The sequence below is a fragment of the Apium graveolens genome, chromosome 8 (assembly GCF_009905375.1).
Source record: "Apium graveolens cultivar Ventura chromosome 8, ASM990537v1, whole genome shotgun sequence".
Taxonomy (NCBI): domain Eukaryota; kingdom Viridiplantae; phylum Streptophyta; class Magnoliopsida; order Apiales; family Apiaceae; genus Apium; species Apium graveolens.
This window is the reverse complement of record NC_133654.1, coordinates 261568064-261591355: the sequence shown is the minus strand read 5'-3', so window position 1 is coordinate 261591355 and position 23292 is coordinate 261568064. Positions and strand designations below refer to the sequence as shown.

General features: G+C 32.6%; 1 protein-coding gene across 1 annotated transcript; it reads right to left on the bottom strand.

Annotated features, from left to right (window-relative positions):
• Positions 1-14286: 14286 nt before the first annotated feature.
• LOC141678645 (transcription factor HHO2-like) lies at positions 14287-15956 on the bottom strand. Its single transcript, XM_074484997.1, has 5 exons — positions 15693-15956; positions 15319-15587; positions 14960-15212; positions 14762-14838; positions 14287-14661 (listed from the first exon to the last, which is right to left on the bottom strand). Exons 1-5 carry the CDS (start codon positions 15826-15828, stop codon positions 14344-14346), a joined length of 1053 nt encoding a protein of 350 aa, XP_074341098.1. The 5' UTR covers positions 15829-15956; the 3' UTR covers positions 14287-14343.
• Positions 15957-23292: the final 7336 nt, after the last annotated feature.

Genomic DNA, 23292 nt, shown 5'->3' with positions numbered 1-23292 from the left:
GGAACCAATGATTGGGACACCATCAAATTGCCCACCTTCCTAACCTCTTTTACACCACCAAAGAAGCAGAAAAGAAGAACTAAATCAACACCCTCTAAAGCCTCAATCAAATTCACACAGAAGCCTAACCTAAACCTCAAACCTCTAAAGATGATTATGTTCACATCTGTGACATAAAAGAATTTTCAGACATTGAACTCTATCTGGATGAGCTGGAGGATGTAAGGGGAATAGCTGCCTACAGACAGCTACCAGAAAGACTAGTGTTCAAATACAAAGGAGCTGGGGAAAGAACATGGCCTCTTCACAGAATTCTGAATGAAGGCTACTCTACCTTGATTAGAGTCTACTCAGCCATACAAAAGGATTCTGGCTTTACCAGGACTGCCAGGACTGAGATTCTCAACAAGATTGCCAACATAAGGAAAACTTGGAGGGAGCCCAATGCCTTGCCTAGAACTTTACTCATTCAAGAGAGAGGTATTACAATTAACAAATCACCTCATTGGTTGATGGAGTTCAGAGACAACAAAGGAGTCAGAAGATTTTTCAGAATTGAAGATCAGCTAAAGATTGCCAGTAATGAAACTCTCAAGGATATGCAGTCTAAGTTAGATATCAATGAAGAAGATGAAGCTGAATTCTACAGACAACTTCAACTTCAGATAGAGGAGAATGACAGGAGGCTAGGAAAGAAAACCAGGGATCAAAGGAAAAGAAAGTAATTTGCTCAGGCTAAAGGAGCACCCTTGGAAACAATGTATTTCTTCAACTTCATCTCAGCATATACACTTTTGCAGCACTTTTGAATTTCTGCTTTGTTACAGTTTATATATTTGTTAAGTATTTTGTTATCATCAAGCTAAACCCAAATTTATGCCTACAGTTCTAGTAGACATAAATAGGGGGAGATTGTTAGGAATATGTGTATTAGTTTGATGATAAGTTAAGCAAAACACTTAAGTAGAAATCTAGTGTTTGTAGCCTCAACGGATAAGACCATCTTGGCTATCCGTTGAAGGAGTAGCCTTACTTAGCAATGAGTTTGGTATTGTAGCACATTTCACTCTCTAGGTTCAAGCTGTAATTCTTAGATGTTGTTAGGAAATAATCAGTCATGTTGACTACTAATGGATGTACAAATAGGAGGGCTAATTGTAAATATTTCATGCCTTGTAATTTTGTATAAGTGAAGAAGTGTCAACGGATATTGAAGACCTTCAACGGATAAGAAACAAAGCTTCAACGGATATCTCTAATGCTTCAACGGATAAATATCCATCAACGGATAAGTGCTTCAATGGATAAAGCTTCAACTGCTAGAGCATCAACGGATAAAGCCATCAATGGATGAAAGCTTCAACGGATGCTCAGTCTCATAGCAGTTGATAGTGACAGTTAACAAAGCTGACAGAGGCACATGGATTGACAGAGATGTGGTAGCCTATTTCAGGAACAGCAGAAAAAGCAGCCATTTTTAGTCTGGTTCAAAATGGAAAGTCAACAGATAATTCCATATTACACTGGATAAAAATGGAATAGAAACAAGTGGAGAACTATTTTCTTATTGTACTTTATCTTTGTCTTCACTTGTAAACTTGGTGATATATAAACCAAGTAGTAGCTAGTAATTAGATGTGAATTTTCCCTGAGCTGTTTAAAAATATCAAGAGAGAAAATCATCTAGTTTGTACTAGGAAGCAGTTGTGATTTAATTTTGAATCACAGATTTTCTGAAATAACACATCTCTGGTGGAACAACAAATCCACCAGAAAAATTTTTAAGTTCTTTGTGTTCATTACATTTGTGTTTGAATATATATCTGTCTGCATCAGCTCCAAGCAATTTACACACATTTGATCACTCAAACACTTAGTCTTACAAACTGCTCAAAACTTGAAAAAGTTTTGAGATTTACATTCAACCCCCCTTCTGTAAATCTCATTGTTAGTCCACTGGGAATAACACATATCATACCATTTAGTTACATACATAGTTACTTACCATTAAGAATGTACAATTATTCATACCATTAAGAAGGTAGGTGAAGTCTTAGTGAAGCTCCGGCTAAAGAACGCACCATATCAGGTATGGATCTTTCACTCTTAAATTAGAGTCTGCATTCATTTATGTAACTATACTCAGCTGTGAACACATTTATTGAACACAACCACAAGTACCTACTACTGAAGCAATAAGTTCCGTAATAATGGATCCACACCACTACGATAATTTAAGTGAAGTGGATAGCTCAAGTTATGACTGGAAATGTAGAGTAAGAGTGCAGGCCCTGTGGAAAGGAATGGACAGAGAAACACATGAATTTTGGGGTTTTAATATGCTTCTAATCGATGATATGGTAAGTAATGCATCATAATTACAACTGGGCACTACAAGCTTCACTTCCACAACACCTTTTAATATGATGCTGATTCACTATATGTAGAACAATCGAATTCACGCTTTTGCAAATACAAAATATTATGCGGACTTGACCTGCACTTTGGTTGAAGGAGGCATTTACATAGTTGACAACTTTAAAGTGAAGTACTTTTTAGGCGACGAAATATATCACCCTGTTAGAAACAAAAAAACACATCTTCTTCACCAAAGACACAAAATTAAGCAGAGCAACTGAGCCGGATTAGTAATTGAAAAATATGCTTTTGATCTTTTCCATACAACTGAAATAGAGAAACTTGCAACCGACAATAGGTTCTTAGTAGGTATGGAAGCTATACTCTTCTTCAAAATTTTAACAATGTCGATTAGTACTAAAATTATTCAATTTTAGACATGGTTGGTTACTTGAAGAACCGAAGACCGCTCATTACTTCGACTAAAAATAGTCAGGAAAAACAAAGGCTGAAATTTGATTTGGTAGATGGCAGGTTTATCTTCTTAATTAAAAATATGTTAGTGGTTTTTGTAAATAGTTATTGGCGTACCTACTTAAGAAATTATTCATAACGTAGGTGTTGCTTGTCTATCACTTTGTTTGACGAATTTGAGATTTTAATTGACAAAGCTTTGCAACAAGTTGAGAAGGAAGATCCTATTATTATTATCAGCTGTGCTAGAGTTAGTTCGTACGAAGTTATAGGTAATGGCACTCTAATAATGTTTTCTATTACCTAATAAACTCCAAATGCCCACTAATAATCTACGTTACTGACATAGGGATAACACACCTTATAAACTATCCTGCAACAAGGATTTTTATCAATCCCGATCATTACAGTGTGGATGACCTCATAAACAGGTGATATGTTTACTTAAGAGGAAGTACGATTTGTAATGTACATTTATATTTATGCTACTTTGCAACCCCTTCAGATGCAATCAAATGACTGAAATGTCTGATGTTGATGAAGAAGACATCAAATAGACACTAACTGTGAGAGATATTACTCTGTTAACCGAAACACATGTTCATGTACTATAATTATGTTGATGGTATTTTGATTGTAATTGCAGAAAAACTAATTTATGATATTCCTGTTCAGAGGGAAGTTGTGTGCGAAGTTATCATTGACAAGGTTAATGAGGACGCTAATTGGTACCTAACAAAATGTACAAGATGCCTCATTGAAGTTCCTTTCATAGTTGACAAATTCAAATGTCAAAATTTTAAGAGGATCATACCACATCCTAAAAGAAGGTAATATGAGAAAGAATTAGTTTACAGAACTTTGAACATTTAGCAATTTGTGGATGCATAATCAGTTTCTTCCTTATACAGTTTTTGGTTGGAAACAAGATGCTCAGATGACATTGGATCATTGACAATCGTTTTACATCGTGCAACCGTTGCTCAAATTGCACATAAAAGTGTTGAAGATCTGTACTCTCCGGACAAAGAGGTTCACCTCCAACATTTTACTAAAATAATTTTGTAAAATATATCAGATATATTACTATAATCACTCAATTACACGTGTAGGAACTGGGGGAACAATGATTCCCGCCATATTTGAGAATGTTTGAGAAGTAGAAATACAATATGACGGTCCTCATTACAGAAGTAAATGTCATGAACGACTCAGAAGTGTACGAAGCTACTGGAATTGGTAACAGAAATGAATCTGGTGGGACCTTCACTCAGTCTTCTAACCAAACTGTTGAGACAAATGAAATGTCAGCTATGAATGTAAGATATTAGCATCATAAGTACCTTATTGCTATAAAAACATCTAATGTCTGACTACCTTTTCGAATGTAGGTATCAGTGAACGAAGATACATTAATGCAAGCCCTAAACACAGCAAAATCAACAAGCAATAATGTTCGAGCAAGGAAACTTCACGCACTAGTGCCACTTGACGAATAAGGTCAAATTTTGAAGGAGCCTAAATCAGATAAAGTATGTAACCTCATTTTTACATTTAACTACATGTTATTATTTCCCTATTTGTCTTCTCTGACCAAAAATAAACATTCCCCAAAAAAAGAAGGCCAAGTGAAGAGAACTATGAGATTCAGTTTTATGAAGACTTTTGTCTACTTACAATAAATTTTTACAGTTTAACTCCTCAAACTATGTGACATTCTATTTTGTTAACAACCTCAGCTGTAATTGACTGCATTTTGTTATCATAAGATATGAATGAAGTACTTCCCCATATTGCTCATGCCAAACTACGACTATTTAGAGGGAAATTCCCGTACATTATAAAGACCTTACAACGGTACGATATTCGGAAAATTCTCCACCTACAGCTGCAAACTATAAAAACAAATGTATAACAAAAAAATTGTTGATTTTTGCAATATCAGTAAGGCAAACAAGTCAATTATAAGCACACTACAATCAAATATAAAGGAAAATAATTAAAACTTTTCTTCATCATTTTCATTTGTGGGGAAGTAAATGCTGATATCAAATCAAACATAATTGCAAATGGTGGTAGGTGATAAACATAATACATTATGCTTCTCTAACCATAAGGTGAGTTATTCACACCAGAGAACTTCCAAACAAAAAATAAAATAGCATCGTACCTAGGCTGTGAAGAACATATGTCCAAAGCAAAGTTTGACGACCTAAGTAGCCTGAAAGTTGGGAAGTTTTATTGGAAAATCAAAGTAAGAGTTGTAACGTTTTGGAGAGGAGCAACAAGAAAGGGCAAGATTTTCAAAAGCTTTAATATCATTCTCTTAGATGACAAGGTAAACTATATTATGAAGCTTTATTCTTATACATTCACCTGGAGATTGTAATGTCCACTTTCTGCAAAACTTCCAGAATAGCAGGATGCACGCTTTCATCCCTGGAAACGCAGATGACGTGCTAAAAGATAAGTTCACTGTGGGCAAGTGCTATATCATTAGGAAGTTTGTCGTTCAAGCATATAAACCCGATGACAATTTCTTATGCCTCGCAAATGATGTGCAATTGGTTTTCTCAAAAGACACTCAAATGAAAGAGATTGAGGAAAGTACATGTGGTATTGAAACTAATGCGTTTAATTTCTATGATCATAGCGAGCTGATGGAGCTTACAAAACAACCAACTCACTTGGCATGTGAAATCAATAAATCAAAGTTTTTCAGTTCTCAACCTATAACTAAAAGTAACAAGTGTAAATAATTATATCCACAGATGTAATTGGAATTATCAAATTTTATCAGCCACTCACACATTTGGTTAATAAATTCAATGATGCTCAGAAGCAAGTGAAGCTAATACTCACCGATGGAAGGTTACATTTTCCTTCTACGTTTCATATCCATATTTATAGGTTATTTTCATCATTATTCCTCATATATACCGAAAATTGCGTGGGTCCTCAATCAATATCACTTTCTGGGATATATTTGCTGAAATGTTCGATGAACAGATGAAAGAAGTTCATGAAAAACCTACTATACTGATTATAGCAAGTAGTCAAGTAGGATTCTGAAATGGTATTATATTACTAACTTCTTCTGTTAATTGATCATTCCAAACACTGTATACATATTTTGACGCGTTTCGCTAAACACTGTGCATGTATAAATACGCGTTTCGCTTTGAAGATCAAGTTGATCTTTCAAGTGTAGGGGGAACTCAATGTTATATCAAATACAATCATTACAGTGTTATGCAGCTAAGGCAGAAGTAAGTAAAGAACTTATTTATTAAATATGTATAAACATGTAATGTATGCAACACTTTTAACATTCCCCAAATCTCTTTAGATTGACCCAACCTGCTTTCTAACAAGAAATGTATGCAATGGACAAGCATGCGGAGGTGGAAATTCTGAATGTTACAAAAATTAAAAGCCTGGGGTAGGAATACATCATGGTACTGCAAAACTAAACAACTTCCTTATTTTACTTAATTCAAAGTGACAGTAAATGTACTTGTAGAGATAAATTTGTGCACACCTCATTATCACTGCTCTGGAAGAGACCAATACATGGTACAAGACGGTTTGCACGCAATGCTTTGAAGAAATAGAAATTGAGGAAGATAGATGGTACTGCATGTATTGCAATCGTATCCTGCCTTGCCCCCATAAGAGGTATATTACAGATTACAAACTTTTCCGCCATATTAAATATCGTCTACATTTCACACCACATTCAAACCTTCTATTGCCTCTTCAATATATATAGGTTCAAGCTAACTATAAAGGCATCGGATAACACGTGTTGCATTGACATCATCCTCAATGACCAGCAGGTAAGACCTGTCCTCGAAAAAAGAGCTGTCCACCTCCTGAAGCAGGTAACAACTAAAACTTTAACCAATCATTTTCTGCATCATTCCACACACCAGTAACTTCTTTGTCTACATTCAGATGGGAGAAGATAAGTCGTTCCCTTCAGAGTTGAAAGCATTGGTTAACAGAAAATACACCATCAAACTTATCATCAAGAAATTCAATGTAGTGCACAAGGCGACAACATACTTCGCAACAAACATTTGCACAACCTTCATCGATCCAAACCAACACCTACCTGATGACAAAGCCTGTATGCAGCAACAGACAGCCACGGTATGCCATTACACCCACTACACCATAGATGACCTACAGCAACACCCAAAAAATGTTACAACAGGCCAAAAAAATGTTACCATAGCCACCCAAAAGATCTAAGGTAACATAAAATTTAAGTTGCTTTTTTTCGAGTTACCTTTGACCCCTAAGGTAACATTTCCTTTGCCCTGGTGCAACATGGACTTTTGTGTTACAATAGACACCAAAGGTAACATCCATATATATATCTATGGTATCACATTATGTATGTTACCTTTGCACTTTGAATTTACAAAAAAAAAAATAGGGCCCACTTGTGGGGCCCATATTGGGGCCCACATGTGGGCCCCATTTTTATATGATTTGTATTATTTAATTTGATAGGATTTGTTTGTAAATTGAACATATATACCATTAACATGTTTTTTATACATAAAAAACAATACTACATGAAATTCTGCTATTCGAAATTGACAATCCCAAAATATCATTACATACCACAAAATGTATTACATCCAAACCAATTCAAACATTCAAACCATCACATATCTAAAACTATGACAACAACAATTATTTTAACTAAACAAAATAGTTCAGGTTCTTTACTAAACATTAGGAAAAAAAAGATAAACTTAAATAGTTTGCTGATGTCCATTGATATGTCAGCAGGGAACTTGACACCGCGATCAATCTGAAAAGTAAAGACTTAAATATCAGATGTGTAGGGAGCAGAGGAAATTGATATCCAATTAGGTGAGTGTGATTGATTGAATGTTGTGTGCTTTCTGGCAAGGGCACAACTCGCACAAAAGATTATACAGAAGTGTAAACAATGATATGATGACTGAGAAAGTAACTTTTGATTAAGGGTTCAATATTTATGGCGGACTTACTAATGAAGTCGATATTGGTTTGAGTAATGAACTTTTATAACCTCTAACTGCCACTTTCTCTGCCATTTGGAGTCGTGATAGTCTGTCTGGCCCCCATCATTCAGAACCAGTTGCATTTCATTACATCCTGGACATAACACAAACATAGTGTCATAACAAACATAAAGATAATAAAAGAATGAAACAATGGAAAATGGACCAATTGAATCATATGCACGAAGGTAAATCAGTGATGTTATAGTGAATTGTGACTAAAATTCAATGCAAGTTATTCAGTAATCATGTGATACGACAGTTTAAATTTATCATATGATGAACAACATGGCCGATTCAATCTCTGATTATGAATAATTTATAATATAGTTTTTACTTTTACAATATGTGGAGGTAGAATATTTTCTCCCGGAAAGGGTATATCTAAGTGTCCTCTTGTTGCAGCTAAAGGATATCACAATCCAAATAGTATTTTGCAGAAACAACTTGAGCATGATATATTCATCAACAAATACTTGTAAAAGTCAAGGCTGTGGAAAAGCTAGATGGGTGAAGACCTCATAGTCAACTTAAGTACTAGTTCAACAAACAAGTGCTGGAATTTTATTACATGAATAAAACACAACAAAAATTGTATCAAAGGGAATGGTACAAGTGTAAACACACGATTGAAGAAGACTGTGGAAAAGTTTACAGTGATGTACAAAGTTTATGTCATATTTAATATTATAACAATGCATTTTTATGTACAATAACCACATTATCAATCAGAGTAGCTACATGTACCATATAGTCCTTCACCTAATACATTTCCGTACAATAACCACATTATCAATCAGATTAGCTACATGTACCATATAGTCCTTCACCTAACAAGGCAAATAGGTTATTTCCGTGTAACTCAAAAAATTATGGAATTTACAAATGGAAATCAAAGTTAAGCCAAAAAAACTCATGCAACCACCTTTTTCTATAAATTTTCCATACCTGGGAAAAATTCAACAGATGGGGAAGTAGACTTTTGTCTGTTATCCGATCTACTATGCAGGATTTGTACTTGAATTTTATCTGTATTCTAGGAACTGAAACTTTTAAGAAACTAATATAGAAAGTCCAGGAAATATAAGTACTGTAAAACATAATTTGGCACTAAAGCCACTATTTTACACAGTGCAGGTTTAATTTTTTGTGTAATCTAATTACCTCCTCTATAGAAGTAAATGTTCTGATATCCCTTCCCTGAATCCGTTACAGCCCCCACCAAGTTTCTCTTTTCCAAGTACAACTGTAGAACACATAAGTATTCACTGAAATTTTGTCTACATATATAAAATATCTTTAAAATACTTTACATATAACAACAATTTGGGTCTACCGGAGCAATTTAGAAGTTTAAGTTTTAGAATCACTTTAATACTAGATAATACAAATTGTCAGAAGTATATTCTTACACCAGTTCCAGAGGGAAGGTATGTTGTATACCAATAATCCCCTTATATCTTTCTAAATAAGAAGATATACGAAGAGATACATGTTGAAAATTCTACAGACAAAGGATACAGAAGACCAACATAGTGATAAAATATAAGGGGGGATAGCTCTACCTAAAACTACACTACAAGCACTGATGATTATCGAAAAAGAATCTCAATATAAAACTCGTAAGAGGCGTTCAGGACACAAAAACTTGCTCCTGAACTACAAACAGAACACTCAATTGTAACAATCTCTGCATAAATACAACCTCGCAGGGCAAAACATGGTCTTCAGAAGGACACTAACTTAGACATTTAAGTCACACAACTCATAAGTGTTAGTAGTTGGTACAAATCAAGAGTTATATTTACATAATCCTATCTCCCCCTTGTCTGAAAAGAAATTACTGTTGAAGCATCACACAAAAGTCAAAACCATATCCACAATTACTGTCCAGAAAAAAATACAAATCCAAACAAATATACAGACACACATGTATTGACAAGTATGCATGTGGATCCCAGTCACTCAGTACTGTATTGACAAAATTTGTTTGTAGTTCAGAAACTTCAGTGAGATAGAACATTCGGTAAGCTTTATCATATTTTAAGCCAATGAACTATTTATCAACCATTTTCTGGCCCCTTTTCAGATTATGTCCTATCATTCTAAATTCAAACACATTTATGCGTCATCATTCCGGTCATTATTCCAGTAACAGTGACACAATCCACCTGCCCCGAGTAATAACCATCAATGGTTAATCTATCATACATAATATATATATACACAATTAATGTCACACAAAGCACAAGTTAACCGATAAGAATATAAACATATACAAGTTCAAAGAGATAAAGAAAAAGTATATAAAAATATATAGAATAGAGGAATCACATATTCAAACACATTTATGCGTCATCATTCCGGTCATCATTCCAGTAACAGTAACACAATCCACCTGCCCCGAGTAATAACCATCACATACATACATAAATAGAAGAGATAAAGAAAGAGTATATAAAAATATATAGAATAGAGGAATCACATACATACATAAATAGAAGAGATAAAGAAAGAGTATATAAAAATATATAGAATAGAGGAATCACATATTCAAACACATTTATGCGTCATCATTCTGGTCATCATTCCAGTAACAGTGACACAATCCACCTGGCCCGAGTAATAACCATCAATGGTTAATCTATCATACATAATATATATATATATATACACATTCACACAAAGCACAAGTTAACCGATAAGAATATAAACAGATACAAGTTCAAAGAGATAACGAAAGAGTATATAAAAATATATAGAATAGAGGAATCACATACATACATAAATAGAGTACCTTAATGTGAAGTGCGAGTTAAGCTCAAGCTACGAAATTCAACTAGACCTCAGCGCAAACCAAACTAACCCTGAAACAAAAAGATTACACCAATTACAAGGACAATTTAACCAAAAATACAAAAACCCCCAATTCAAATATAAAAAACCCTAGTTTTGTTGGAATCGGTCCAAGCAGCCTGCATATCCATAGATCTGAGAAAGTTTAGCTCTTAATTTAACATAATCAACTTTAATTTACCCTTACAGTTGAGAAAAATTTAGAGAAGGACAAAGAGAGTTGAGAGAGAATGAAGTGACAGAGATAGATAAAGACTGATATAGGGAGAGAATGAACGAAAAAGAGAGTTGGTAGAGTATCTTCACTTTTGTTCAAATTTTTAACGCGAGCCTCGGTGAAAAGTTGCCGCTTGTCAAAATTTCAGCCCAATTTTTAGCCCGCCTATTTAATTCACCTCATGTTTTGTATTTTAAATTTTCCTTTTTTAAATCAATTATTTATAATATATTGTTATCAATTTTTTTATTAATTAAAAATAATTTCATTTACTATAATTTTTAAATACAAATAAAATTTAAAATTTTTAAAACTAATTATTTTAAAATCAAATAATAGGATTAAATATACGTTATATTTTTAAAATACAAAATTTTATATATTAAAAACATAGTCTTACTTTAATATCAAAATAAAAATGGAATTATTTACTTATCTGATTGAAGTTACATTTTTTAATTATTACTTAAATTTATTACAAAGTTAATTAATTTAAATTCAAATAATATATTTATATTTAATTATTTTGTAAATGATAATATTTAATTCGTTAATACCCTATGGTAACACAAGTTCACACATGTTACAGTGTGTAACACTTTCTATCTATAGCAACATGTTGGAAATGCTATGGTAACATCAAATTTGCCATGTTACGGTAGACAAAGATGAGCATAGCTAATGTAACATAAGTTTGTAACACTCTTGATCAAACTATTACGATAGGCCATCTATGGCGTAGTGACCACAACTGTCATTTTACAATATTACAAAGAAGTTAACTCTGAATACATTTTTTCAATTTACTGCAAATTACAGGCATCAAGCAGCAGCTACCACCTCGACATGATGTCATATCTTACCTTTAGCTCTCCACCAACAAAACTGAAAACCAATCCATGAGTCCACTACAAAAGTAAGAATGAAATTCAGATGATTTCCACAATCTATTTTGCTTGAATTTTGCATCCACTACAATGTGATAAACTATTATGTAATAAATTAATTGCTTTTCCAGTCTAACTGTATGCAGTAATGGCTTTCAAATTGTTTACCAAATAAGGTGTGTTACCACATTACACATATACTAAACATACCACTTTCTATTTACAACTATTAATCTATCACTCTTAAACGTACAATTTTTATATCAAACTAGCCTTCAACCTCATGTCACAATCTTCAAATAATTTCGATATCAATTTCCAATCAAAACAAAAAGAAGAGGGAGTAATCCGACAACAGAATAAAGAAATACAAAATTGTGGCGCAAACACATTTTTTTAAAACGGGTTTTCACAATTACGTAATTCCATTCATTTAACCTTCTTCCATTTCCTTGTCGCCCTCGTAATAAAAAGAATAATACGCCTCCAAACTTCTAATTTTGGAGAACCGATTCTGTGTAATCATTTGATTATCCTCTTAATTTATTAAAAAACTAACGCCACGCGAAGCCGGCATCCATGCTAGTGTTAATTTTTTTTTTTTTTTTGCCATAAAACAAGGATAATGTTAACAAGGCACTTTTTTATATGTGCAGCTGCATGTGTCCACTCTACGGTCTATGCCTACTATATTTCTGGCCTTTCCACTCACCAAGAGACGGGGCTTTTTCAAAGCTAAGTTATTTAAATGATAATCACATTGCATTTAGATCAATGCTAAGCCAGGCAGCGTTTAGTAAATGTAACATGCAAATATATATGTACAGCATATAGGAGGTATGTATATGTTATAGTATGAGGTTATGAGGTTATGTATAGGTTATTCGAATACTCTATAACTCTTTCAAGAACATTAAAACACAAACATTTTAATGAATTATTGTCTCTTTTATTTCGTCACTGTTCTTTAAATATTACCTTCGACGTCTATATATATATATATTAAACTTAAATTACATCTTGTCTTAGTTATCTGCAGTGACGGATTCACAGCTTAATTTATGCAGGGAAATCATGTACGTGATTATGTTATGTGTTCGTAATTAGTTGAAAATCAATTTTTCTTTTGACTATTTGTACTTGCTTTTTTGATTTTTTCTAATATTTAAATGTTAAAATTAATCTTTAATTTATGATCATATAACTATAAATAAAAGTAAATATAACTCAAATTATGAAAAATTGACTAATATTACAATGACTTTTAATATTTTTTAATGGGCATATCTTATAAAATTTATTTATTTATATTTTAAAATTTTAATAAAATTTTATTAATTTTTAGTTGTATCGTTTACCCTATATAAAATCTGACCTTAATTATCCGCACAAATGTATCAGAACTAATATAATCTCGTAAAATGCATGGGGATATATTTGGTAGTATATGGCTCATCCCAAAGGCCAAATATATGTAGTTGAAGTATTTAAAGAGAGATGCTAAGCAGGAATCTTGGAGAAGCCAAGAATCGAGGATCCTGTACATACAAGATAACTTAAAATAAAACGATAGTAAGAGAATATACTTGACCAATTAATTAATCAACAAAAAAAGGCTTTGACATACCATTGTTAGTTTGTTACATATACCTAGGATATTCGGATCTCGGTCACTATCCCGCAACTATCACAAGGTAAAATATTTAAAAAATAATTGAATATAAAATTAGTTCTTAAAACATTTATAAAATGTCATATTTAACTTATTTGTGACTATGACATTACTCATATAATTTTCTTTCAATATTGTGATTTGAGGCACTTATGAAGCTTTTGTCTTAACTTACTCCACTAATCAAAGTAAATAATGGATAAAAATACTAGTTTGCTACTACTAGATTAATTAATGATTAATTTTATCTGGACTGCCTCGAACATTTTGATGAACTTATTGCATGCATAATGGTAAAACATGAGCTTGGTCTCATATAAGCTATGCCAGGAATTCGCAACAGCGACCCTTCGACTACGCACTGGATAAATTTTACGGACTCACACAATAACTTGTAAATACCAAGATAAACCGTACTTAAGCGATAGACTTTATTTCAGAAGTCATAATCATAAATTCTGTTTCCGTATAATTCAAAACTGTGCCAAGAGAATAATTATCTTTTTTTTTAACTAAGTGGATTAGCCAACCCTTACAGGGCCTATATATTTTGTATAATGCCAGTCGAAGTCTAAAAGTTCAGTGAAAGCAAGAAAATAAATTGTTTTATTCCAGTATCAAGAAAATAAATCGTTTTATTTCAATAAATAGTTTTGTGCTATTGCCAAAAACAATTGCACAAAGTAATTTAATACACTAAATTCTGTGTTCTACTCTTTTATGTCACAAAAATGTATAGTCATGCAGTCCCCAAGAAGATTCCCACAAATAATTCCGGCCACAATATTGATTGATCCGTTATAGCAATGAAAATGATCAATATGCAGGTGAAGCTCTAGTATGTGCAGAAGATGAAGTTACTGGCGAGTTAGAACGACTTAAAGCTTGGCTAAAGCTTCCATTTTTATCAGAATAATTTGTTCCACTTTTTTGCCTTTGCATTTTCGAAGCTTTTGGTGCATACACTCCATTTGCAGACCTGATCATGAGAGCTGCCTCATCTGAAGTAGCAGTTGATGTGTATTCTGGTGGCGGTGGCACCCATATTCGTCCAACCACCACAAACTGAGGTGCTTGTGCATTGTTGAATTTGTTGCTTGAAGGGCTAGGTCTTCTTGTATGTAAACGATATTTCTGAAAATAACATTAATTAGTTCCAAGGTTAATTAGGCTTTTGACTTTTTTAACTCTAGGCTAGGTGATCAAGGCTTATAAACAAAGTTTACAAACAAACCTGCAAATGACTTTTGACTTCATCATTAGTGAGCCCGTCAACCTTCATTAGTTCCCTAATTTGCTTTGGTGTGCCAACTGCAAATGATTAACACACTTTTAATACAGTAAGTACTGCAGAATTGAATTGTAACATCAACTAGATAATAAGATGATGGAAAATATGGAACATAATTGAAATTTCATATCTGATACAAACCATGAGCACCACCAAGTTGTTGAAGGGCTAGCAAGAACCTCCTATGTAATTCAGGCGACCAACATCGCCTAGCTTTTTTATGCTGATCTTCTTTGTCTTCAACCTTGCACCCGCCACTACTGCCACCAGTCTCCTCTGTCGAGCTGGCGCCTGCAGCAGCCGTTTGTGCCTCTGCAAATTTCTTAAAAGGATGAAAAGCACCACCATTGCCATTTTTATTCACCTCAACAACTGAGACTTTTTTGGGTGAGTCCTGCAAACAATATTTGTTGAACCAACTGAACAAAACCTCGCAAAATCAATTTAGTAGATTTACATTGTAATTTATTCTAATTAATCAAGTAATTTCATTCACTTACCTCTTTGGTTGTACTTGGCGAGTCTGGGGCTTGGTTCCATAGCTGAACAGATCTAAGCCAATCTGATTTCTTCGATAATTTTTCACTTTGGTTATTATCAGTACTGATGACATCCCTAGCTTTTTTAGAATGTTGTTCATCCTCCTTCGAAGAAGCTGCTCTTTTCATAGGCATGAATTCTTCCAAAATCGGTCCTTCACTTGATGCCTGCTCAGTGCACTCAGATAATTGCTGCGGACTGTAAAAATCTTTCTTGCATTTCTCAATGGCTGCAAAATTAAAAGCCACAAAACCCCAATATAAATTACCTCAACCAAAATTCTGAGCAATAATATAATGAAATATAAATACCAACTCATGCATGGATTTAATACCTTGAGAAACAAGGTCAAAACAGAGGGGAAGCTCGCGCCGAAACACTTGAATCTTGCGAAGTTCTTCTTCTAAAGATTCAAGATAGTCTAGACATTTTTGCATTTTGTAGGAGTAGTTAACAGTTTTGCTGATCATTTTTCTTGTCCCTAGTTTTAGGTTTAAGGGCTTCTAAAGTAGTCTTATATATATCCAAAGGGAATCAGGGATTACATATTAGAAATATGTTTGACCTCTCATAAAGCACATAGAGGGATCCGGAGACGAGAAGAATATTAGGATCTTACAAGAATCATATATTGGAATGAACTTAGTACATGTACTAGATAAACATTTATGTAACTGCTAGATACAATCGTTACATAGATAAATTTTATATATATATATATATAAAGCCGTTTCAAGTCAATTCACAATCTTTTTGTTATAAATTTTCGTGAATTGTAAAAAAATCCTGAAAGTGATGTATAAAACACTACTAACTTTACATTTACCAAAATTTACAGCGTTACTATACCTATTCATGAAAAATTATATATATAAGTTGTAATAGTCCGCATTTCTGGACTATTAAATCAAATCAAAATTGGTACAAAATTCAATCTACAAATCCAAACATCTATTACAGATGTGAATATTATAAAAATGCAGCTAACGGAAATCTAAAAGTCAATATACCCCAATTCTAAGTTCTCGAAACTCCAATGATATCAAATTCAAATATTAGGTGAAATCCGAAAAAAATTGTAATTAATGAGTTATACAGTCCAACAAAAAATTAATTGATCTAATTAGTTGGCTAAATAACATGTACATATATAACAAAATACGATAATTTATATGATATAATATACGAAATAAATTATATAGTAAAAAATTTAGTAAAAAATTTTGGGACGAAAAATTTTCTTTTGATAAGGATCAAGTCTCATTGGAAACAAGGTAGCAATTCTTTTTTCAATATAAAAACAAATTACAGGGAAGGCCTGAAGGGCATATGATATAATATGATCGAAGAAGGGCATATGATATAATATGATCGAAGTCAGGGCGTCGCGTACAAACAAATCTATAATAAAATGTTGTTTTTGACATAGCATGGGTTTTAATCTCTAAATGAACTGCAGGATTAGTAAAATTTCATTCCTCAAATCTGTATGGGTTTTAATCTCTAACAATCATGTGTTAAATAAATCTTATCAAACACAATACTTTACAACCCTTAAATATTGATTTCAAGGACACAGATTAAATGATTTTTTTTACCTTTCGCTATAAATATCCCAAAAAGAATTTTTTCCTTTTCGCGGATATTTATAGCAGAAATGAAAAAGTTCTTTCCGCGGATATTTATAGCAGAAAGTAAAAAAAAATCTTTAATTCAGACCATTAAAATATAGATGCGACGTTCCTAAAATAGCGTGTTATTTAAACGATCTCTGACAACACACAATTATCACGGATCAGGACCGTACTTAATATTATCCCTACTTTTCAACAACTTCAGGTGACGGTGGTAGCTTTTGAGGGCATCCAAGAGTCCCTTTCCCTTTCGTAATCTCTAGACAAGTCTTTCTACGGATTAGCTGGTTTATGCGGTGCTCGATCTGCAGTGTGGACATAGTTACATCGCCCGTCTATTAATTTATATTTGTTCATTTTTATTGAAGATGGAAATAGAGATTTTTTCATTTAATTACATTGTGAAATAATTTTTACTTTCAAAGTGAGGATTAAACTCCACCAACTGAACACTATGATGCCATTCGATTGCAAAATTAAGTGCCACTTAAGAATCCACGTGTATGCAAAGTTGTATATGTATTTGATGACAAAGTTATATATACTTTATAGTATAGGTTAGTATATATTTTTGCGAATAACCAGAAGAACTATATATAAGTTTGTTTTCGGAAATGCATATTCAATAATATACAAAAATCAAATGACACTACTAAAAAAGTGCTAAATTTAACCGATTAAAACCAACCGGCCATAAATTTAACCGGTTCTTGTTTAATTTATAGTCAAAGCTTAACTATTTTGATATTTTGATAGAGGCCTAATTTCAATTTAATAAATTCAACCAACCTTAAATTCAACCGATTAGATACAACCGATACTAAATTCAACCGATTAAATGCAACTGTTCGTAAATGCATCTGGATACAGTTGATTTTGTTTAAAACACTATTTCACACGGCGCGAAAATTCCCTCCAAGAAACTAAATTCAACCGATTAAATTCAACCAGTCTGAAATCTAACCGCATCCGGTTGAATTTGAGAAATCAAAAAATTCACTACACGGCAAAATTTCTACCAAAAGCCTAAATTCAACCGGGTATATTCAACCAGACTTAATATAACCGTATCTGGTTGATTTTGTATAAGCTAATATTTTAGCGAGCGGGAAACTTCCCTCCAAAAAATAAATTCAACCGATTAAATTCAACCATAGCTAAATTCAACCAATATTTGTTGAAATTGTAAAAAATACGTTTTATTTTGAGGGGAAATTTCTCACCAAATTGTAAATTCAACCGATAATACACCCGGTTGAATTTATAAAAACAATCAAAGGCGGTTGTTTTAATAAAAATAATTATTTTATAAAAAATGATAAAAAAATGAATATTAATTTCAACAAAAAAATGTATGGTAAATAGACATACAAATGTGTACTTTAAAATTTCGTATTAGCCCTTATTAACAAAAAAAATTAAATTTTAGAAATTTTGAATTTGGATGCAAATCATTAATCTACTCCTTAGTTAAAAATAGCAAACATTCAATTTTTCTTTAAAAATTCACAAAATAATTAGTATGAAGTTAATTATGCGTATGTCCTACGATATACTTGATTTTATAAAAAAATTAACTTTTTAATCTATTTTACTTTTTCTCTATTTTTCCCTTTAAATATAAACAATTATTATAAATATTTTAAAAAAAATCTGGTTTTAAAGAAACCAAGAAATATACTTTAAAATTTATTTTAACCAATATTAGCAAAAAAATAGTAAAAGACCTAGTGAATGGCGTGTTTAATTAGAAATCCATATAGAAAAATTAAATTAACCGAATATGGTTGAACAAAAAACCACCTGCTGAGTGAAAATCAATCACTTATGGTTGTATTAGCCCATAATTAATTATCTTACATAATTATCATTTTCAACCATATCTGGTTGAATTTGTTTAGTGAATTGTAAAACCAATTGTCACTATTATTTTCTTTCCGCAACATTCCTTTTCTTTTGCGTCTTTTACCATTTTCCTTCCTATCTTTTTCTCCATTGAGCTCCAGTTTTGGGAATTTACACGTACAAGTAAGTTTTATTTCATATTTATTTTAGATCTTGTTGCAATAATTATATTAATTTTGTCAATTTTGTCAATATTACATAAATTTTTATATAAAATGATAATAACATTTTTACTTAGTTAGAAAGTATTTATGTGATTATTACTTACTCTTGAGTATGTTAAAATAATTGAAAATATAAAGTGTTGTATAGATTGATGTTATTAATTATATTAATGATGTGTTTGTCTAATTTTTTGATATTGTTAGGTTAATTAAAATTGGCTACTTAGTTTTGTCAAGAACAAATTAGTTTCTCAGTTTGGCTTGTAACTACAATAACTAATTAAATTTTATGTGATATTTGTAGATGTCATCCGTCCGAAGTTGGATGCATCGGAGGTTCGATGCGAGGAGTAATATAACGGATGAATACAAACTTGGTGTACAAAATTTCATTAGAGTTGCTTTAAAAAGTGACGAAGTTGATTCACAGGGGGGATAAAATGCCCATGGAAGGAGTGTGGAAATATATGGCAAAAGTTACCCGATAATGTAACTTACGATTTGTATCGATACAGCATTATGGAGTCATACATTACATGGTATTTTCATGGTGAGAAGCATAACCCTCCGGTTGAAGCCGAAACATATTCGGGCAATACTCGTCCTAGAGATATGAGATGATGATATGTATGATGCACGTGATATGCTTAGAGACTTCGCAGATGCACATGAAAGTTTTTGGAATGGTGAGGAGGACATGTTGGATGGTGCTTCTGAACCACTTTATCCAAATTGTTCTAGTTCTACCACTTTATCATTCGTGAACAAGTTATTGTAGTTTAAGAACAAAAATGGTTGTAGTAATAAGGGGTTTGATGAGTTACTTCAACTAATTGGATCAGTTCTGCCCGAGAAACTCATTCTACCCCACACCTATTATGATGTGAAAAAAATGATTAGTGGATTGAACATATGGGATACGAAAAAATTGATGCTTGCGATAATGATTGCATGTTGTTTTACAAAGAAAATAGTAAGAAGACTTGTTGTGAAATATGCCATACAGATCGATATAAAGATTGAAATGATAGCGAGAAGAAGTTAATTCCAAGAAAGATCTTGCGATATTTTCCACTTGTACCGAGACTACAACGTTTATAAATGTCTGAGCAGACTGCTAAGTGTATGACGTGACACTATGACAGAGTTGTAATTGAAGGTCAACTATCTCATCCAGCTGATGGAGATGAATGGAAAGCTTTTGATGCTAGATTTTTGAGGTTTGCAAAAGAGGCACGGAATATCAGACTTGGCCTTTCTAGTGATGGATTTGAACCATTTCGTGATCCATTAGCAAGGGATTACACTTTATGGCCCGTAGTGGTGGTTGTTTATAACCTTCCACCATCTATGTGCATGAAAGCTCCACACATGTTCATGTCTCTCATTATTCCTGGTCCCACTGATCCAACAAAAGATCTACATATTTATCTCCGTCCATTAATTGATGAACTGAAGATGTTATGATATACGTGGGTAGAGACATATGATAGGTCATTACATACAAATTTTCAGATGAGGGCAACATTATTGTGGACCATTTGTGACTTTCAGTGTAACAACTGGGAAATTCGAGACGTAATTAAGTGAATAATGTATGATTTCTGTGATGTGATTATAAATTATGTGATTAAGTGATGATTAATTGTCTTTATTGTATATTAGTATCTGGGAGCATAGATAGATGCGTTCCAATTTAAAGAGTCATCTTAGGTATTAAGCTGTGTTGTCGGACCGTCAGGTAGAACGAAACCCGTCCTAAAAAGGGATTAAAGTGTTTAAAATGTGGGATATATGTTATTATGTGAAATGAAATATTTAAGTAAGTATTGCGTTCTAATGACGTGTCGGTTGGTAAAGGTAATTTAGTAGCGTAATTGAAACGCTGAGCGTCGGGCCGTCAGGCAGAACGTGACCCGGTACGCGTAAAGAGGAATAATGATAAAAAGGGAAAATTTTATGATCAGACATGAGTTGTGATGTGTGAATATATGTGCTTGCTTGTTTGTATGCATGAATACGTGATCTGTTAATTTTTAAATGGATTTAAGAGAATTATTTGATTTAAATAAGGTTTATTGAACTTTTGCACATTTTTATAAAATTATTCGAGTAAGGTCATGGCGCGAAATTTGTTTTATTATCTTCAAAATAGTCCTAGGGACTTTCTAAAAATGATAGACGGATTTATTTCATGATCGTAGCATTTTAAAATGATTTTATGTATTAAAATGCTATTTTTAGCATAAACTTGTAAAAATCATATAAAATCAACCGTACGCTCAAAAGTTTATTATGAGTAATGGTTGGAAAGCTAATTTCGAGATCTACGTCTTAAAATTGTCAATCACAATATTTTTCAACTTTCTGAGAGAGATATATTTAATGTTTACATTCGATTTTATTGGAGTAAAAAGAGAAAGGGAATCAAACTAAAAGAGGATTAGTAATTTACTAAACTACCCCTGCCCTCTATTATATATACTAGCTCATTTTCTCCCCCTCTCTTTCTTTTCTTTCCCGTGACCCTCTCATCTTTCTCTCTCTCTCTCTTTCTCGATCACTCTCATCTCTCTCTCGGCTCTCTCCCCATCTCTCTTCTCTCTCTTATATGCAACAACAAAAAATAATCCAAACTCAAAGATTTTATCATCCATAGCCTTCATTTTAGATATTCTACTCAAACACCACTTGTATGTAAGTGTTTATGTAAGTTTCATAGTTCTATCTCCTTGGTTGTATTCAAGAAAATGTGATTTCTTGATATATGATCATAAGAGAGTCTAAAGTGATTTTTGTGGTTTAAAACTCAAGAGGAGACCCGTTATGGGCACTCTTAAGTTCGACCACCACCGGCCGTGATCCAAGGAGAGCCGGTGGGATTTTAGGAATATGATGTACTTAGTTGAAATGATATGGTTTTTGAGCTCTATGCACTTTAAAACCTATATTTAACCTTTGCATGTCTTGATTTCTTGAAAAGTTCAAAAGGGTTTTGTATTTCTTTTGAAAATTTAAGTGTATTGGTTGATAAAAGGGTTTTGATGATTGTTCAAAAGGTGTTTTGACTTGTGTAATTGTTTAGGTGCTTGAGAAATCAAAATTTAATGTTGCATGTTAAGGTTTTGGTTCGGTTTTTGTACTAATAAAAAAGGAATTGAATTTTGTGACTTGATCTTGGTGTAAGCTAATTTTAGTAAAAAATGAGATTGCATGTTGATCTATAAAAGGGATTAGTGGTGCATGTATGTTATTTACAAAATTCGATTAGGGTTTTGTGTTACTAAATGATGAATGGTTGAGTAATTCAAAATTTATGATTTAAAAGAGTATTTAATTCAATCAAGAGGTGAATTTGAATTGCATATAAGAATATATATATATATATATATATATATATATAAATTGGTTCGAATTTTGTTTGGTAAAGAAAAAGGGTATTAGTCTAAGTGTTGGTTTTGCTAGAGATGATTAAGAATTAAGTATAATTCTTAACAAGATCTTTGCATGCTAAAAACTAAAGTGGCATGGTGTAATTTTTGAGAAATTCGATTGTATAAATAGGGTTGTGGTTCGAATTTTGATGTTAAAAGAAAGGAAAATGATTCTTTTGAAGGTTTTGATTGAGCTATGTGTTTATGTGGACCAAAGTGAGTATTTGATTGATTTTATGTTTAGTAAGTACAATAAGGCCAAATAGGCCATTGAGATCAAGAGTCAAAACTTGGTTTTGATAATCGAAAGAATGATTGGGTGTGTATATGTGAATATCTATGGATTTGTTTGTTTGATTGTAGTATGTGGTTCGAATTAGAGAATAAAAGAAAATGGGAATTAAGTTATTTAATTTTAAAGAACTATAAGTGATAGTTATTGTCGTAAAGATTTAGTTGTGAATGAATCGTGTACTTGTATGAGTTATAATAGTTTGATTTGAGGAATAATTGAGATTTAAAGCGAGTATAAGTTGATTACTGAGTATATAAAGATATAAAGGCTATGCAAAAAGAATGTGTTATGTGCTATATGCATGTGTGTGTAAGCTATACTCGTATAGTTCGAGTCAAGAGTACAATCGAGTTATCGTATTGAGTGAATGCTCCGGGAACGTGAGTTGAGAAACTAATTAAGGTTTTGGTTTTGGATTGTAGATTCGGAGCGTGAGGGCATTCAGGCTAGGAAAGGGAAAGGTATACTAGGTGGCAGTAGTTCAACCTTCTGGAAAGCGAAT